General features: G+C 56.5%; 3 protein-coding genes across 3 annotated transcripts; 1 reads left to right on the top strand and 2 right to left on the bottom strand.

The window, feature by feature from the left end:
* Positions 1-1,666: 1,666 nt before the first annotated feature.
* Positions 1,667-4,055, bottom strand: MYCGRDRAFT_98019 (uncharacterized protein; the record flags this gene model as incomplete). Its single annotated transcript, XM_003846873.1, has 6 exons — positions 1,667-1,754; positions 2,019-2,253; positions 2,613-2,806; positions 2,997-3,052; positions 3,443-3,576; positions 3,971-4,055. The coding sequence occupies 6 exons, from the start codon at positions 4,053-4,055 to the stop codon at positions 1,667-1,669; spliced, it is 792 nt and encodes a 263-aa protein (XP_003846921.1).
* A 2,185-nt stretch (positions 4,056-6,240) lies between these two features.
* Positions 6,241-7,575, top strand: MYCGRDRAFT_98018 (uncharacterized protein; the record flags this gene model as incomplete). Its single annotated transcript, XM_003846927.1, has 3 exons — positions 6,241-6,367; positions 7,012-7,196; positions 7,474-7,575. 3 exons carry the CDS (start codon positions 6,241-6,243, stop codon positions 7,573-7,575), a joined length of 414 nt encoding a protein of 137 aa, XP_003846975.1.
* Positions 7,576-12,251: 4,676 nt separating this feature from the next.
* MYCGRDRAFT_98017 (uncharacterized protein) lies at positions 12,252-16,331 on the bottom strand (the record flags this gene model as incomplete). Its single annotated transcript, XM_003846872.1, has 7 exons — positions 12,252-12,742; positions 12,802-13,183; positions 13,606-13,686; positions 13,813-14,280; positions 14,538-14,702; positions 15,476-15,574; positions 15,768-16,331. The coding sequence occupies 7 exons, from the start codon at positions 16,329-16,331 to the stop codon at positions 12,252-12,254; spliced, it is 2,250 nt and encodes a 749-aa protein (XP_003846920.1).
* Between the last annotated feature and the right edge of the window lie 859 nt (positions 16,332-17,190).

Raw genomic sequence — 17,190 nt, 5'->3', positions numbered from 1 at the left:
GGGATTCGACAACCAGACAATGTCGTACGGCGTACGTGGTCCCGTTGACGATACTGAGATCGATTGGAGTAATCCCAACAGCCAATTGATACCTCCAGCGCTGGCTGGAAGATTTAAACCTGCTCCGACTTTGCTCTGGCGTTGCTGGATAATCATAGCTTGCGAGGACGGAAAGCACGGCAGTGCCGACATCTCATACCTGGACAATTCATCCTGGACAGCAAAAGGAAGGCTCAACTTGGACACGGAGTTGGTGACGACCACGGTTGAGACATACGTCGGTCAAAGGATGTCATTATTCAGATTATTTGGATTCGAAGCCACCTCAGCCCCAAGGGCTACCGCCTCGGACTGGGACAGGACTGGCGCACCTGTAATGCTCGACCGAACATCGAGGCATTCTACGCCGGCCGACGACAAGCAGGCATAGCTAGTAGCACGGAGCAAGCATCGACTGAATGCTGGAGGTATATAAGATGCCCCTCAAGCCTACGCTCACCGCAAACACCTCAGTCTTGAGGCAAGGTAGAGCGACGAATTCGGGCAGGTGGCTGTTTGGGACGGCTCTGCTGGGCCCGAGTTGCGGATGGACCGTGGTCTTCGTCGCTGCGCTCGGGCGAGGAGTTGTGGGTTAGACGGGCCATTTTGGATGGCGCTGGAGGGGCAGTCGGAGGTGAGGGAGAAGGCGTTAATGGAGCGATCGAAAGAGAACGGTCACATCGGTGGGCGTGAGAGGGGGTCTGCACAGTGCTTGCCGACGCAAAAACAGCGAGGCGGTAACTAATTGACTGGTTCGACCGCACGGCGGCACGATGGGCTTGCGCAGCAGCTGGCAACGATGTCAACAATGCGGCGGTGCAACGATTCCCAAGCGCCCTTTTGCTGCCATCCTTGCGACGGAGACACGGCGATCGAGCCAACAATCTTCAAGAGCAGCTTTTCAAGGGCATCTCTGTCTGGTTTGAGGACTGGAGTAGTGCGAGGCTTTGAGTAGACAGGTCCATGTTGCTTGCGGAGCAGTTGGCGTCACTTGGCGCGATAGGGGTAGTGAAAGGCGTCAAGACGACACGGGCATTTCGCTTTGGAGACCCATGTTGGCGCGGGCGGTGAAGATTTCCACCCCAAATTTGTGGGGGAATTTTGCCGTCCAGGTCGGAGAAGAAGCGGCGGTGCAAGAATGGCTGGTGCAAGCATGGCTGGCGAAGTGCCCGGTTTCGAACATACCTTGGGTACATGAGGACCTGACGGGACTGCTGGCCCACGAAACGACCCGATCGAGCAATCGCCACTACTCTTCATCCACGTCGAAGGCGCAAAGGCCTTGGAAGAGTGGGTCAAATCCAGCCGCGTCTGCACTCTTCTTATTACCCAGTCCAGAGGCACGAAGCTTCGCCACGAATTGTTGGCCCTCGGATTTCACTCGATCATATTCCAGCGATGTAAAGTCGAACCGTCAGATCTAACCTTCAAGCCGTATTCGGTTCATGTGGAGCGTGTTTTGATCGCCTGAATCGTCTTGAGCTCCTTTGCATAGGTAAGAATATGAGGCGTGAGCCGCGCAGTGTGGAGAAAAGCAGGGATAGTGCCACGTGCTGTGGGGAAATTCAGGGATGATGCTACGTGTTGTGGGGGAATCCAAGGATGATGCCACGTGCTGTGGAGGAGTTCAAGGATGATGCCACGTGTTGTGCTCCTTTAGCGTCACCTTCCTCAGAACGGAGTCGGAGTCGGAAATGCAGTCAAAGCCTTCGTCACTGTTTTGTTGTTCATCATCGTTATGGCTGAAGTTGAGACGAACTCCGATAGCGTCGCCACTATGAGGATCATCCATGCCCTGTCCATCGTCAACTCGAGCTTTGAACACTCGGAAAGCTTCCTTTCGAGATTCATCCCAGACCTTCATCACGGCACTCCGACCACCACTCCGACCAAACCTCAACCTACCTCCGTGTCGACCTCGCCGGCGTGGTGCTATCCAAGCCATCATCGCCGTCAATCAATTCCCGACCATATCTCACCTCCCTCGCATGTCGTCCCTCCACCACGTCCTCCACCACGTCCTCCACCACTGCACGCAACAATCCACCGCCCGCTCATACGTCTCCTGCACCCGGACATGCGCCGGCAGAAACCTAGGCCGATCCCTCTCCCGCTCCTCCCTCGACTTCGACTTCCGAAATCTTGAGGTAATGAGATCCACGACCAGCCAGACGGACGACGAAATGCTGAAGCCACAACAGCGGAAATGTGAGGCTTCAAGGAGAATATCAGAAAGCTCGATCTCGATCAGGAGAACGAGCGCATTCAAAGTTCGCTAAGTGCTGCGGCGAGCAGTCCAAAGGAAACGGAGGGGTGTGTTGCAAGGGAACAACTGGTTCGCCACCACCATGAAGCATACTCCGGAGCCAAGCTCAAGGTGGTCCGGATATAAGGCATGTGACAGCGATGATTTCCAGATCAAGGGTTCGAGCAGTGAAGAGTCCGACGGTGAAATACTGGCCGGACGCTAGAGAAGGTGTGGAAGCTGGAACACATCGTCAGCGCTGTCAACCTCCGGAGCCAGCGTGATTGTCGTCAAAAGTTGGTCTCTGAATACGTTGCAATTTTCACACGAATGTCGCCTGAGAGGTGCGATTTCACGACAATAGCCTTGCACTTCGACGCCCGTCTCGAATTCTCCTCGGACGATGACAAGCTCCGAGTCTGGCAGCATGGCGAGTCGCGAGGCTCACGCAGCGGGGCGAGCACCTGTGGCTCCAATATTCTCGACAGCATCGCAACGCCCTCCGGTCCTTGCCGCCGCCACCTATTGCTCGAACAGTCGCAAACGCAAGAGAGGGTCGTCCCCATCCGACTCGGGGATGGTATCGGGTGGGTTGAGGCGTAGTGCCCTGCTGGCCGACTTCTTCGGATGTCGCGGCCTGGGACTTGTAAAATTATCGTCGGAGTCGGGGATAGTGGATTGTGTGTGATTACATGTTGTCTTGCTAGCTGACCTTATCGGCTGCTTCTTCGCTGGCGTGATGTCGTCGTCGGCGTCCAGGATGATGTGCTAAGGGCGACGGCGTACTGCCTTGCTACTCAACTTCCTCGTTGGCTTCTTCATTGATGTCAACTCGACGTCGGAGCCGAGGATGTTGAACCCGGAGCGAGAGCCTGCTACCTCCCTGCTCGACTGCTTTCGCTCCTTCTTGGTCGGTGCAAAGCGTGCAGGAGGGATGTACGGTAGAATTCCCGACACCACTGCTCCCGGGTTGTTACTGATGAGATCTCCATCGTCGTCGGAGTAGACGGGCCGCGCATTCTACCCGCGGCCTAATCGGGACTAATCATCATCGCAATCGTCGATGGCGAGGGTCATGCGCTAGGGTCGTGATGCCTGCTAGATGAACCGATCGAGGACTCGTCCATCGGTGTATGTTGTCCTTAGTGAAGCCCGCACATAGAACGTGCTGCCAGATGTCTCATTCGTCGCAGCCGATAATTGACCTGATGGGCGTTTTGGCATGTACATCGGAAGTTCTGGAACTAGCTGGCGAGAGCTGATGAAGGGATCGAAAGCGACGCATCGTCTTCCTGGTTGAACATGGTCGTTAGCGTGCATGTGTCCGGATGGCGCTGGTGTGTAGCGGAAGCTTCAGTACACTCCTTCAGCGATTCAATGACGGCTGTTACAATCAAGTTTGAACCACAGCATCATCATCAAGTCTCCATAGTTCCAGCAACATCCCCAAACAAGTCGTCTCGAAGACTCCCCGAAGGTGATGAGGACTCGGAGTCATGCGATCACGCTTGCGATCTTCCCTGTCATGACCTGCCACTCAATTGCCAAAGATCAGAGCGCACCGAGGGCTGCTGTAAGATGGGCACACACTGCGAATGCGACGAATATCAGCGGAGCCGTAAAAGAGTGAGAGAGTTGATCTCCAGCATAGGCAGCGATCCAATTCGGAAGCGAAAGGCAACTTACGTACCTCTCGCCCAACCGGCCTTGGTCCGAAAGCGCAAGCAGTTGATCGTACTGGCGGACCCAACTTCCTCTCCAGCCGACACATTTTGCGTGTGAGCCATGTCACTCCCCGTGACGCCGGTTTATAGAGCCAGCGGCTGTAGTTGACGGGGTACCAGACATATCGTTCGACGAGTGCAGGGGTCCTTTGAAATATATTGGCGAGGGCACTTGCGTTTGACACGTCGCGGCAAGATGAGTACCGTCATTATGGAAATCGGACTCCGGAAGGTGTCAGGACAGCCTATGGCAAGGTTATCGACGGTGTGCATCTTACAGCCGGCAGGTTTGCCTGTGCCATCTCGATCGCAAGGTCGGGTACGTTGACGAAGCTCTCACGACTTGCCATGCTTTGCCGTGACGTATTGTACACAGACACAAGAGTGTCGAGGAGGAGGTGCTCGATACGACCAAGCGGCGCCTGGTTCAATAAGAGAGGACTGGAGCTGTATCACAACGGCAACCGCGGTCCCGCTTCGGCCAATTTGCTCCGAGGGTCGAACGCATGGTGTGAATCTCTCGGATGCTAGGCAGGTCTTCGAGAGTTGGTGGCCGTAGGAGTTTGGTCGGACCGTATGCGGCTGATGAAAAGTGAGCCATACAATAGAGACAACAGACCATACGTGTCCACAGCCAGCTCCCTGTGTCGAGTCATCGTTGGGGACATATTCTCTTGAGCTTACAGCTTGCATCGGATTGCGCACTTACATCTCCTACGAATGCTTTACCCTCGAACCGTAGCTGCTCCAATTCGCATAAAACGTCGACATTCCACCCTCTATGCGGAAGAGTGAGTGCTCTCGCACGCTGCAGTTCGGATAGGTACCAATGGGCTAGGTTGTCGTTGTCGGCGGATAGCGAGATCCGGGATCGAGATGAAGCCTTCGGTGCAGAAGGAGTGCGAGGGTGATAAGTTCGTTCCCAGTCCTCCTCAATCCATCCCATCAGCGGCGGTAGAATCCACCTGTCAAAAATAGAATACAGGGCGGTTCGAGCAAAGGATGGCGAAGACGGTGCGTACAACTCCCTCCCTCCCTCCCCAAGGTCGGCAGAGGTCTAGGAAGGAGGAGTGAATTTCAACTTCCAGAAGAAACCCGGCATGGCCGTCGGTCGAGTAATCGATCGATCGAGAAAGGAAGTCAAACAGGCTCATAGTCCACTGGGAAAATAAAGTACAAAGCCATCTCGAACAAAGGACAGCCCGCGGTCTCAAACACCTCCCTCTCCCTCCCTTCCAAAAGTCCAGCAACTCCGTTCCCTCTGCGTCCGTCGTCTTGCGAGGGAGTACTGCAGTGACACTCAAGTCTTCCTTCTTTTCCACCCCATTTATAACGATATACGGATACCGCCAGAGCAGGTTTTACGGAGCAGATTCTCCATCGGTCCAGGGGAGATTTCGTCATTACTTATGAGGGGAGAGGGATGGTCAAGGATTGAAAGGGTCGAAGGCGGTTGAAGCAACAGCGACGACCGAGGCGAGGTAGGTCCAGTCTCGCCAGTGTGTGAGATTGTGTCCAATCCGGAAGTGGGTCCATCCCGGAAGTGAGTGTCGTGAAAGCGGACGAGAGAGGTCGCAGTGGAACATCGGCAGCGTTCAGCACCCGAGGTCGCTCATCTTCGGCCGTGCAATCCTTATCCTTCCGTCGTCCTCCCACTCCAACTGGTGCAACCGTCCTCTCAGATCACCGAGAATCCCACTCCAATCCTTGCCCTCCAAATTGTCCAGGGAGCCACAGCCTCGAGTTCAGCTCCGACCGCCCGCCCGCGCGCCACTCGACTGGTCCTGACCCTGCGCATCCGACGCCTTTCGCGCAAACTCCAACAATCGTCGTCCTGCACGGAGCGCGCGTGTGCGGATGTCCAATGCCCTCAAAAAGCATTTCCATGTCGAGAGTCGGCTCTCCCGCCATGTGCCGGCGTGTGTGAGTATGGAAGACCGACGCCGCGAGGGTGCTCGTCGAATAATGGAGCGCCTCCGAAGGTGCAGCGGCTACGGTGAGCTCATGGGACGTCGGGAACGGTTGTGACAAGCGATCCGATATGTAGTGCGCTTTAGAGTGTGGCCGGGGAAACCGCCGCTGCGTGCGCCATGTCCGCTTTTTCTGTTGTGGCAATATAACCCAGCACTGGAGTGCAGGTCACTGCATTCAGCGCCATTGATTCCACTGAGACGACTTCGGAGGTGGGAAGCGTCGCTGGTCATGTCCTGGCTGTCTCATCGTCTCCTCACAATGCCGCCTGCTCTGCACGTCCACGTCTTCCTCCTTGGCTTCCCAACCGTCCATCATCTCTTCCTCCATCGACGTGGAGCGAACGGGAAGCTCGTGATGTCCGTAGAGAAGGATGACCCTCCTGCGAGTACGTGCTGACGAGCGAAGAGTGATGCGCAAGATGGAAAGGGTGCAGTACGCAGACTGAGGGATACCTCGTGGGAGTGCTGAAGTCGTGGCCGTGCAGAGAAGAGGTTCAGGTAAAGTATATAGAGTTGGTAGAAGCGGAAAGTCAAAGACTCTCATTGGCCTACACCCCTGTCGACGCTAGTAATGGTACAGAAGGTGCCGGCTTCGACCCGGGCCGGGCGGATCTCCTGCAGTACCTCAAATAGGCACTGGGTGGAGCGGAAACCTGTTTAGGGCAACGCCGCCGATTCCTTTGAACGCTGCTCCGCGATCATCTCCACTCTGCATACTGAGTTGCCATATCTGCCTTCTCTACCCTGCCTTGATTGCGCCAGATCTTCCTCCGCGATATTTGGCAGCATCCCGCTGCGTTCCGGCAGAGTTTGACTCCGCTGCTGCACTCCTCTTGCGGGGACCGAAGCTGATGGCGAGGGCAAGAGTCGCCTCCGTTCCGACTCGAAGAGCCTAGTATAGCCCTTTTTGATCGCGAGGACGAGATTCGCTCAGGCTCGCGCGGTGTCGCAGCCTCTTCACTTGCGAGAGCATAGTACTTCCTCACCAATGCTGCTGCTTGCGGAAGTGGTCGGCGACGGTTGGTTCTAGATCGAAGAGCGGAGGAGAGTTCGGAAGAGGGCGTAGAAGTTGTGTGTGTCCCGCCTTTTTGCAGGAGGTCAACCTCATCAGGCATCTCCGAAGGCAGCAGCGCCAACGCGGAGGATGCGAATGCGGACGCAGAGTTGTCAAGAGCTGATTTGTGGGGCATGATGGGGGTTGGTCTGGTTGACAAGGTATGGGCGGGATTGGAATTGGTGTCGCTATCGGCGGGACCGCGACATCACGGAGCGGTAACTTGCCGAGTAGTACTGTTAAGATGGAAGGACCGAACAAGGCGTGTACGCTCAATCGGCAGGACTTCTTCGTAGGTAGATTAGGCAAGTCCAGGGATCCCTCCGTGGAAGGCATTGGTGAGCCAGCATGTCCTCTTCACGAGTACTCCTGGCGATCCGGCCATACCTGGCGTAGGAAAAGCAACGTTCGTATTCATGCACACGATCAAGTTTGCAGCTTGCGCGACCAGGAATGGGGATGCGTACAACGACCATTCGCGTGGGAGTGACCAAGTGTGCGCTCTCCGGCGCCACCAAAAAGCCTCCGCAGGCCATGTAACCGGCGTTCGTGTTGACGACCGCGGGAGAATTGGTCGGCACGTATTTCTCTTTCTTCCGCGGCTTCTGTCACCCCATATGCGCTTTCTCTCAACCTCTTCCGGCTGCATCCTCCCTTGTCGATGGACTCTCCTCTGCCTCCGTCTCGAACTCCCGCTCCGCTTCGGACACTTCCGCGTGTCAAAACCGCTTGACGACTTTCGAGAATAGCTGTCCATATCTTTCGGCTTCTCGTCACTCGACCCACTAGTCCGGGGCCGAAATTTTCATGTTTCGCTGGAAGCCCTGCGGAAAGTGGTGCTGGCTCGGTCGCAGTGTTTATGAAATTTCTCCAACACCGGCATCAGGCGCTCACAATCAGGATCGGAATAGCTCGGAGCTTCTTTTGGGATATGGGATGCAGTGGCGTTGCTCTTGGAAGCAGCGTTGATGTCGGCGTGCATGGTCGTGGCGGTTTGCACAGGTCGGGGAGGTGAGAGAGAGAGAGAGAGCGTTTGCACATGCACTGAGGCTGGACCGCTACGTTCTGGATTCGGCTGAGGATTTGGCGTCGAATGGCAGCCGATATGCTGTGCTACCGGTCGTGTTGGTACGGCCGACAGGCGTTACCTCGATGCTCCGACTCTGGACATCGCGGTGCTGGTGCGAACTTCCAGACCTCGGAAGGGGGTTTCTATCTTGGTCGTACAGACATGTATTACTTTTGGGCGCGAGCGTCCTGATGTTGACCTTTTCCGTGCAGGCTGCTCGTCCTCGTCCTCGTTCTCGTCCCCGTCCTCATGCCTTGTCGGATGTTGCGAGGGGTGAGACTGTGGTCTTGGGGTGTTTTTGTTTGATTTGTTTGTAAACTCGCATCTTCAGTAGGAGTAGATGGACCCAGACGGTGTCCTCCACGCCCTTCACCGACAACAAGTCTTTGCTGACGACCACAACTTTTGCTGATGACGGGACCCACCTCAACTTTCTCCCTAACTCAGCATAGTTTCTCCTCCACCGCTGACCTCGTCTTCGCCATTCTCTCCCCACACGCACCTACTTCGACCAACGGATTTCCACCAGGCGAAATATTCTCCGTCGTCGCACCGTGGCTGGCACATTGGAGAAGATGCGCCGAAGGAGGGAAAAACCGCTGCCGGTTGGCATTGGCCGGTGGAGGTGGTGATTGAGAGAGAGGCGGACCCGACGCAGGAGGTGAGCTGTGTTCAAATGAAGTGGAGATGGGGCGGCGAGCGCAGATGGAGGCACAGACGAGCGACGCGACGCGCCAGGTCAAGCCCAGTCTGGAAGAAAGGGAAGACACAAGACAGTTTGGCGCAACCTCCAGATACGTCCGCCTGTCCATCTCGCTTCCACCTTCCCAGTCCATCCCATCTCTGCCGATGCGGCCCTCGCACTCCTCCACCACCATGGGTTGCCGAAGACCACTGCCCCGTCCTCGACAACAGGGCGCCATTCGACAGCCAAGCCGCGGCCTTGACAACGACAGTAGTGCTAACAAGACCGTGAATGAGCAAGATGACATGTGCGGCACAACAACAATAGCGACACATTACACACTGCAACCTCTCCCGGCGCAGTGCAGGGCGTCGAGTCCTGCTGGTTCGACACCGTCCAGCAGCTACTTCTCGCAGACAGACTTCGACGCAGAGACATCTTCGGCACACGATGTCTCGCACCGGCGGACGCCAAATCAGGCGAGGAATCGCTCGGCGCACGAGGAGGGAGTCCACCGCGACTGAGTCGGCGTACGGGCGCTGCAGAAGTCGGCCATGTGCTCCAATTGGTTCTGCGTGCTGCAACAAGGCGAGGTGGGACACCAATGCGAGCAGAGCAGCGCTTGAAATGAAATTCATGTTCAGGTTCTCGCGCGGCGGCGAGGAAGAGTGCACGCGCGTACGCACGGCATCATGGCCATGTGTCCTTGTTCAATCAAACATTGTATCCATCTCCGCCGATCCAAGCTTGTCGTATGCCCAATTCCGCCTTGCACAGCCCAGCCATAAGTCCATCTCTCATTTCCAATCTCGTCAAATTCCCCATCTTCTCGATTTCCTCGGTTCTTCCCGATTCTCCACCCGCAATTCCAACACAGCCCGTCGTTTTCTTGCCACTGTACCTTGCGAATCGAGGTGATGTGAAGAGATGCGGTACCAGCCATCTGTAGCGATCCGGCGTGACGTGAAGGGCATTATTCGAGATTCGTTGCAGAGGAGGATCCAATGGGTCGGTTGGACTCGCATCATCAGTCGTGCCGATTCGTCCGCCCAAGTGCTCTACCGCTCTCTCTCTCTCTCTATCTCTCTCTCTCTTTCCATTGAATTGAGAAGGCAGATAATCGGCTGCGGATGTAGACACGGGAGGCGATGGGCAGCGTCTGCCACTCCAAACTGCTTGCACCGCAGCGTTATGGTTGAGTGGTCCTCGACGGTCGGATCTGAGCTCGGAGCAGAAATGACGGAGCATGCGGCGGCACGGGTGGATAGTAAATTCAGGCGAGATGAGACACATCGTCGATGCCAAGACGATAATGAAAGCCTACACCCGAATCGTGACCGATCTCTGCTCGAAAGCCAAGAGTGCTGAGCTGCCCTCATTGCAGAACTCAACTGCGGTGTACCTCGCCAGCTGCTTCAAGAGAGCGACCACGGACCACGTGCTGATCACGAAGCCTCGTCATTCTCGAAGCCAGCGGCTGAAATGGTGCCAGAGGCCATGCTCTACCCAGTGTCCCACCTGATCCCGATGGTCCAGCTACCTGTTCGTTGTGAAGCATCCCAAGACCAGTGTCGTTTTGTCCTTCAGACTGCAAGGGTGTGGCGAGATGGCAGCAATTCCCAGGTTGCCTTCAGAGTCGGAGTTTTTCGGCCAGTGTAACATAGCCCGCGGCCGAGCCAGGCTCAGGCACAACTCGATCGTGACTGTGGATAGAGATTAGACGCCGACTGAGACTGGCGTGTTCGAGAGTGATTGGGTGCTGCCGGAGGACTGTGTCGGGCACTGTGTCGGGCACTGGGTCGTGCACTGTGTCGGGCCCAAAACTCATCGCATCGTCTTCTGGATGATGGTGATGTGCTTGCAGGACCCTGCCAACGTGGTGAAGCTCTTGCCGACCGCCTGGCTCCTGATGCTTCATCGTTGCCTTGGGTTGATGACACCAACACGAGATTTTCTTGAGTTGTCCTTCAGCAGGAATCATCCCACGCTGAGAATGGCATCCAGAAAGAGAGGTAAGGGGTGCGCATGTGTTTGTCTCTTTGAGAGGTGTCGGAAGGACGAAGGTATATACAAAGTTCTTGGCGTGTAAAGTGGTACGTCAGGAATGCCATCCCGGAAACCAGTCCATTTACTCATCATCCATTAAGTCGTCGTCCTCGTCAGCGCTAATGCCGGTGTGGTAGCCGTGAATTGTTGGAGGTACGCTGTACCCCTTAACCGCCGTTGAGGTCGTCATGCATAAAGAAGTGAAACAATGGCCAGATGCCTCTGGCGGTCATCGCTGAGATGCTCCATCAAATTAAATGCTGCTCTCTTACTTTCTTGGAGCATCTTTCCGGTGGTGGTGTATCAGCTCGTTTGGCGGTCCTGGTCCTTCGGTTTGAACGGTCGGAGCGTGCTCGGCGCTAGCAGTTTCTCTGGTGGTGGATCGAGGGCAGCGAGGTAGCCAGTACATACTGAGAATCGCTTGACGTGGTCAGCATGGCGGCAGCCCTGCGTGGCCTTTCCTGACAGTAACTTGATCGTATGCACGCTGCTTGATCCAGCGACCTCTTCAACTCGGAAGAGACCAGTCCATGGGGGTTGTTCTAACTTCTGGCGTATCAACTCGTGCTAGCACTCGGTGCGCCCGTCTGCTTTGCGTACTGCATCCTGCACAGGAGGTCGTGCACTCACTGCGCTGGTGTCAGGTGGTGCACTGGCATCGTGTGCGGTTGGTCGGCGGTGGACGGCGAAACCTCTTTGCTTCACAAGGTACGCCTGCGAGGGCGTATACTCGAGGGCGTAGGAATGCGAAGCTGATAGCACACTTGCGCCGACGACATAGACCGTTTTGGCTGGTGGTATCCGCCGAGGAAACGTGTAGAGGACATTGAGGGTAGGGCAGGTTTGTAGGTGGTCTTCCACTTAGATGACCTCCACTCAGATGAAGTCAGCGGAGTTATGGTCAACTCTTTCGCTATTCGATCGCTGCACCGTCATTTTGCTTTCTGGTGCCAACTTGGAGGCCCTCGCTCTGCTGTCAAGCCCGCCTCCTTCTCAGTTGCGCTCCATCCCAACAACGCACCGACTGTGCCCTGTATGCTACGCCGGCGAACGCTCTCCTAGAAGGGCTTGGAGGCCATCAACGCGCGTGAAACGGGTGATGCATGCAAGCGGCTGGGCGGGCTCGAACCTCTCATCAGCCAGTCAGAGTTTAGGCAGCGCAGGCTGTGCTGATCTCGCGCTGGGAGAAGGACTGTGCCGATGAGGAGAGAAGGTTGAAAGCAAGATCTGGTGAAGCTGCGGGATAACGTAATCTTGGGAGCCTCAGACAGCGTCGAGCGCCCTCCGACCCTCCTGAAACCGTTGCTAAGCCTTCTCACAGTCCGTATGGAGCTGAGCAATCTGGGCTGCATTGTCTCACGATGTCTTTACGCCATCGAGCTTCCTGGATCTCCTCACGAGCCATCTTCAACACTTTCAGTGGTCCTCATCATCCAGCCACTGGGCAAACCCCGTGATATTTTCGAAGTTCTCCTTCGGCTCCCATGTCGGCTTCCAAGAGACAAACAGCTGCTTGCCTATCCCACTGTCCTTCTCATGCAACACGCTGTCGATGTAGGTGTACGTTGGCACTGTCTTGGCCTTACTCTTGCCTGCGCCCTTGCTCTTCCCGGCGCCCTTGCCCTTGCCCGGACCATCGCCTTCCCAGTATCGCTTCTGCTCCTCGGTGATCCACCCCGAAGTCCATGCCGTAAGGACCTTTTTTGTCATCGGATCATACTCCAGCCAGTCGGCGACGGTGAAGGTAAGCGATGCCTTTTCTGGCGCCGACGGTGGCGAGATAGGGTCAAGGCAAGACTTTTTCCGCGGCGGAGACTCTTCCGCCTGGGAAGAAAAAGTCGAGTCCTCCGCCTTGGAAGAAGAATTCGAGTCCTCCGCAGGTGGCAATGAGCGCTTGCCATTCATCCCTGTAAATTCGTCAGCCATGCTCGTGCTGCTGGATCGTGATGCATCCCCCTTAACGTACCTCTGCTTACCACGCGGCGACCAGACTTCTTCATTTGCCTAGCGCGAAGGTGTTCTTGAGACGATATGTTGGGAGATTTCAATGCCGCAATCTCTGCATTCGTCTCGGGTGTGTGTTCATTCTCCTCCTCGTCCTCATCTTCCGCAACTGATGATTCGGGACTGCGCTTGGGATTGCTGTCGTCGAGGGGATCGGTGTCGGCGGAATGGGCGTCGGCGGACGGCACGACCATGTCCGGAGGGATGAGAGGCTTGTGCGCCACGATGATCTCTCCATTGGTGTCGTCGTGCGCGGTGTCGATGTGCTTGGTGTCGTCGTACTCGCTGTCGTCGTGCTGAGGAGTGTCGGCGCGCTGGGCATCGGCGTGCTGGGTTTCGGCGTGCTGGGGGTCGTTATCGCCTGCAACGGGGTCCATGAAAAGAAATATCCGCGCCATGCTCTAGTAAGTTCTGAGAAGATTGAAGTCGTGCTTGTGAAGCTGGTTGAAGTCGTGGTTGTGAGGCTGGTTGAAGGTTGAAATCGTAAATATGTGGGAGACGCGTTTGACGCGCGGGAGTGAGATGAGATCACGGGAGTACCGCGAGATCACGGGACGGCAGATCATGTGACGCGAGATTACGGAGCCAAGTTTCTCCGACGCTCCGCGTAGACATCGAGACAAATCGCTCGCTTGTGATCAGGCAACAAATCAGGCATGGGGCGCTGACGACATGCATGGCCCAACTCCCTCCTCCTCGCGCTCTGGACTCTCCTGCACTGCCTCCTGCGCCGCCACTCATCCAATCTACGTCTACCTCTACGCACCGTCCTGCTTATCCTTCCCCTTGCTGGTCGAGGATGTCGAAGTCGGATGGAGTTGCGGAGAGAGAGTGGTCGTCCTCTATCCTATATGGCATTGTTTTTGACAGCTCTTCTCCAAGACTAGGCACAGAAGCACCCGGGACTTGATGAAAAGGTTTTCCCATGGCACCCGAGGACCCTTGTTCGCATTTCGATGGATGCGGCTGGCACCGTGCGGAGCGTGAAGGTCCGACAGCTCCGCAGAGGGCGTGTGAGGGCTGTGTTGTCCGCCGTATTGCTGTCTGCCGCCGCTGTGGGACGAGCTTCGCCTTCGTTGTTGCCTTGATGAACACGGGAGTCGAATGCTGGGCGGGCAGCGTGTTCCACGGTCGCGCTGATGACATGCGTTTGGAGGGCCAATGTTGGTATGCCTGGGAGTCGTCTGTGTAGAGGAGGCAGATGCGGAGTTCTGCGACGAGTGAGGGTTTTCGTAACATCTGGAGGGGAGCGTGCTTTCGTAATGTCTAGAGGGGAGCGTGCTTTCGTAACGTCTGGAGGGGAGCCTGTTGTCGTGACATCTGGAGTAGAGCCTGTTTGCACTTGGAGGATGCGGAGGAGTTGGATCAGTTGCTCCGAGGTGAGGTACCAGGGCACCCAGAAGTTGTCGGCGGCGTCTTGGAGGATGAGGAGTTTGGAGTGCTGAGAGGGATAGGAGGTGAGTTGGGGCCTTGGAGGGGTTGGCGTGTGGAGAGGGTTGAGGGGGGATCGTACCGTAGTCATGTGGAGGATGAGGACCTGCCATTGGTGCTTAACGCGAGTTCTCAGTCGCGACGTATAGAAGAGGGACAGACCTATTGCAGCAGGTGGGATGGTGGGAATTGATGGTGGATTCCTGCCGCCTCGTGCTCGCCATGCAGCAGCCATAGCTCGATCCGGAGATGGTCAGCCACGCATACTTGATGTTGCTGGGAGTCGCGAGCTGCAAGGATCATGCGTTGGCCCACGCCGATCGATCGTGGTCCGCCACGCAGATGCTGCCCGTTATTTCGACCATTCACAATGTGGTGTCTTCCTGGCGGGTAAGTCTCTTCTCGGACCAGATGGACGGTGTCGGCGGTCCGCTGTCAGCCATCAGCAGCAGCTAACCTTCTCAGCCCAGGGCGATCCCCACGAGACTCCAACCTCTCTCCTCTGTCCGATGAAGCAGCCACCCACCGAGCCTCTCCACCTCAAGCCAACTCAAACCGCCATGCTGGACTACTAGGGTCAACTGGCTCAAATCATGTCCCAGTCGACCTCCAGCCGCCGTCCGTCCTTCTCGTTGACTGTAAGCATCACGCCCGGTGCTAAATACAACGTAGGAGCCATTGACGGTTCCACATCTGCCTCTTCAGCATTGGCGCTGCTGCCGTCGGCGATGCCTGAAGAGGACCGTCCGGACGATGCCATATGCCGTCTCGGGAGATGAGTCCTACCCCAGGCGGCCGTGGCGACGTGGGGCTTGATGACACGGACGAGATGATGTGTGCCTCCCGGTGGTGACTTTGGCGGCGAGCAGGATGTCGAGATGCAAGATGATGCCGGATCGATGGAGCTGATGAGGGTTTGAGGGTGTGAACGAGGGCTTGAAGGGTGTGAGCGAGGGATTGCAGGGAGAGAACGAAGGATTAAAGGGTGTGAAGGAGGGATTGCAGGGAGAGAACGAAGAATTGAAGGGAGAGCGCCTCCATCAAATGACCCTGATGCTGTTCCGCTGCCGAGACATCGATCAGTGCTCCCACGAGACGGCGTGCTTCATGATCGGCTTCAACAGCGATGGCGTCTGGGAGCCAAGGTGACCGGTATGCGGGATTCTCGCCCACTCAGCGAAGATGAGACAGGAGGACTCGCCTACCGCGGCAGTACCAACCTCCATTGGCTGCTGTAACACGGTCTCCTCCGGCTGTTTAGCCGCACCATCGCGTGCATAGATGCGAGCACAGTAGCTGCCGACCTCCACGGAAGCAAGTCATCGTCCACGATCGGCGGCGGAGAAGCCTCTTTCGGCTTGGATTATATGCTGTTCACTCGAAATGTGCCACAGGTGGTGGATCAATGTCAAGAAGGCGGTTTCCTCTCGCTTTGCGAATCCTTGTCTTCCACCTTCCATCGCTCAGAAGTTCACATGAGCCATCTATCCGCCATACAACTCCATCCCACTCTTCCTCCTCCTCCTCCTCCATGCCGATCCCTCTTACGGCAGCAGTAGCAGTAGCAGATGGAACCAGACTCCGACTCGGATCCAGACGAATATCATATCCTTCTCCTCTCACGACGTTCGTCAACACTTCGGAGGGGAGGACTTGAGCCGGAACGTGGAAAGTCTGCAAATGACGGAATCTGCGAGGGGTTGAGACGATGTCGTCCCACGTTGACTGCAGGGAAGATGCGGCTCTGCGTCGGGGGCGGCGGATTGAGCGTAGAGGTCCAGCGGGAGGCGCAGGTGGATGCATAGTGTACATGCTCCCGTGATCGTCGGAGAGGATTGAGCCTTGCTGGTGGATAATGGTGGGGATAGTCGGCTCCGCCGTATCGGCAGGGATGGTAGATGGTAGAGGGTTTGGGACCGAATTGAGGCATTGCAGATCCGTCGTCTTGAGGCGTTGGGCGAGCGTAGGAGAGGTGGGCTCCTCCGAAACGTTGTCCGCATTGAACGCGGCATCGCTCCGGTGGTGAGCAGCACGGAGTGAAGCGGCGGTGCGATTGAACATGTCGAGATTGCCTCCTGCCGACTGAAGGAAGGGGTGATGCTGTCTAGGACCGTGATCGAAGCTGGGATCTCAGACGTTGATGAGAAATGCTCGGGGAATGGTGCTGGACGCGGAGTTCGGCGGCGGGAGGGGAGGTGCCGCGGCGGCTGCTGGATGGGACCAATCCTCGTCGGGAGGAGGTTGTCGCATTCGGAACCGAAGTCGCTGTTGTATTCGGAGAAGTGCTCGGTGGAAAAGTTGGTGGAAAATTGGGAATCATGATGAAGCCTCGATCTGGTAACAATGCGGCGGTGATGGGCGCCTGCATTGTCTACCCTTCGGCGGATAGGGGCAATGGAAGGTCAAGGAGGGTCACTGTTTAGTCTCGGTCTCCGCTCTCCGGTTTGAGCCTTGGTCAGGGAACGATGCGGCGACAAATAGTGGCGTGACAACCTGGAACAAATCGTGCCCCGATCGCGTGCCTGACCAGAGATTGAGCGATGAAAGGTGGCAAGGCAACGGTGACACACTCCGCCCGGAGGACGCCGACCCGCTTGAGGCGCTTTGCCGGGATTCATTGCGTCCGTTCATCGGTGGCCACTGCAACCATTCGTTGCGCGAACTTTATCAGCGTCCGTACATCGCCACGCCAGGAGCATCGCGACCCGGATGTCCGCTCCATTCCGAAGTTCCATGCTAGTTGGACGGCAAGCGTGCATAGGGCGCCTTGAGCTACGAGCTGCGATTTCCGGATCGGGAGGAGGCGGGTGTTTATTGAACCTCCCACAACGGAGCTGTGTGAGCCCTGGCATTTGACATCTGAGCCGCAAGTCATGGGTCACGATGCGGAGCCGTCTTGGACGAAGAACGTGGGGGACGA

This window comes from Zymoseptoria tritici, chromosome 20, assembly GCF_000219625.1.
Source record: "Zymoseptoria tritici IPO323 chromosome 20, whole genome shotgun sequence".
Lineage (NCBI taxonomy): Eukaryota > Fungi > Ascomycota > Dothideomycetes > Mycosphaerellales > Mycosphaerellaceae > Zymoseptoria > Zymoseptoria tritici.
Note: the sequence above shows the minus strand (reverse complement) of the source record. Positions and strands in the feature narration are given on the sequence as shown.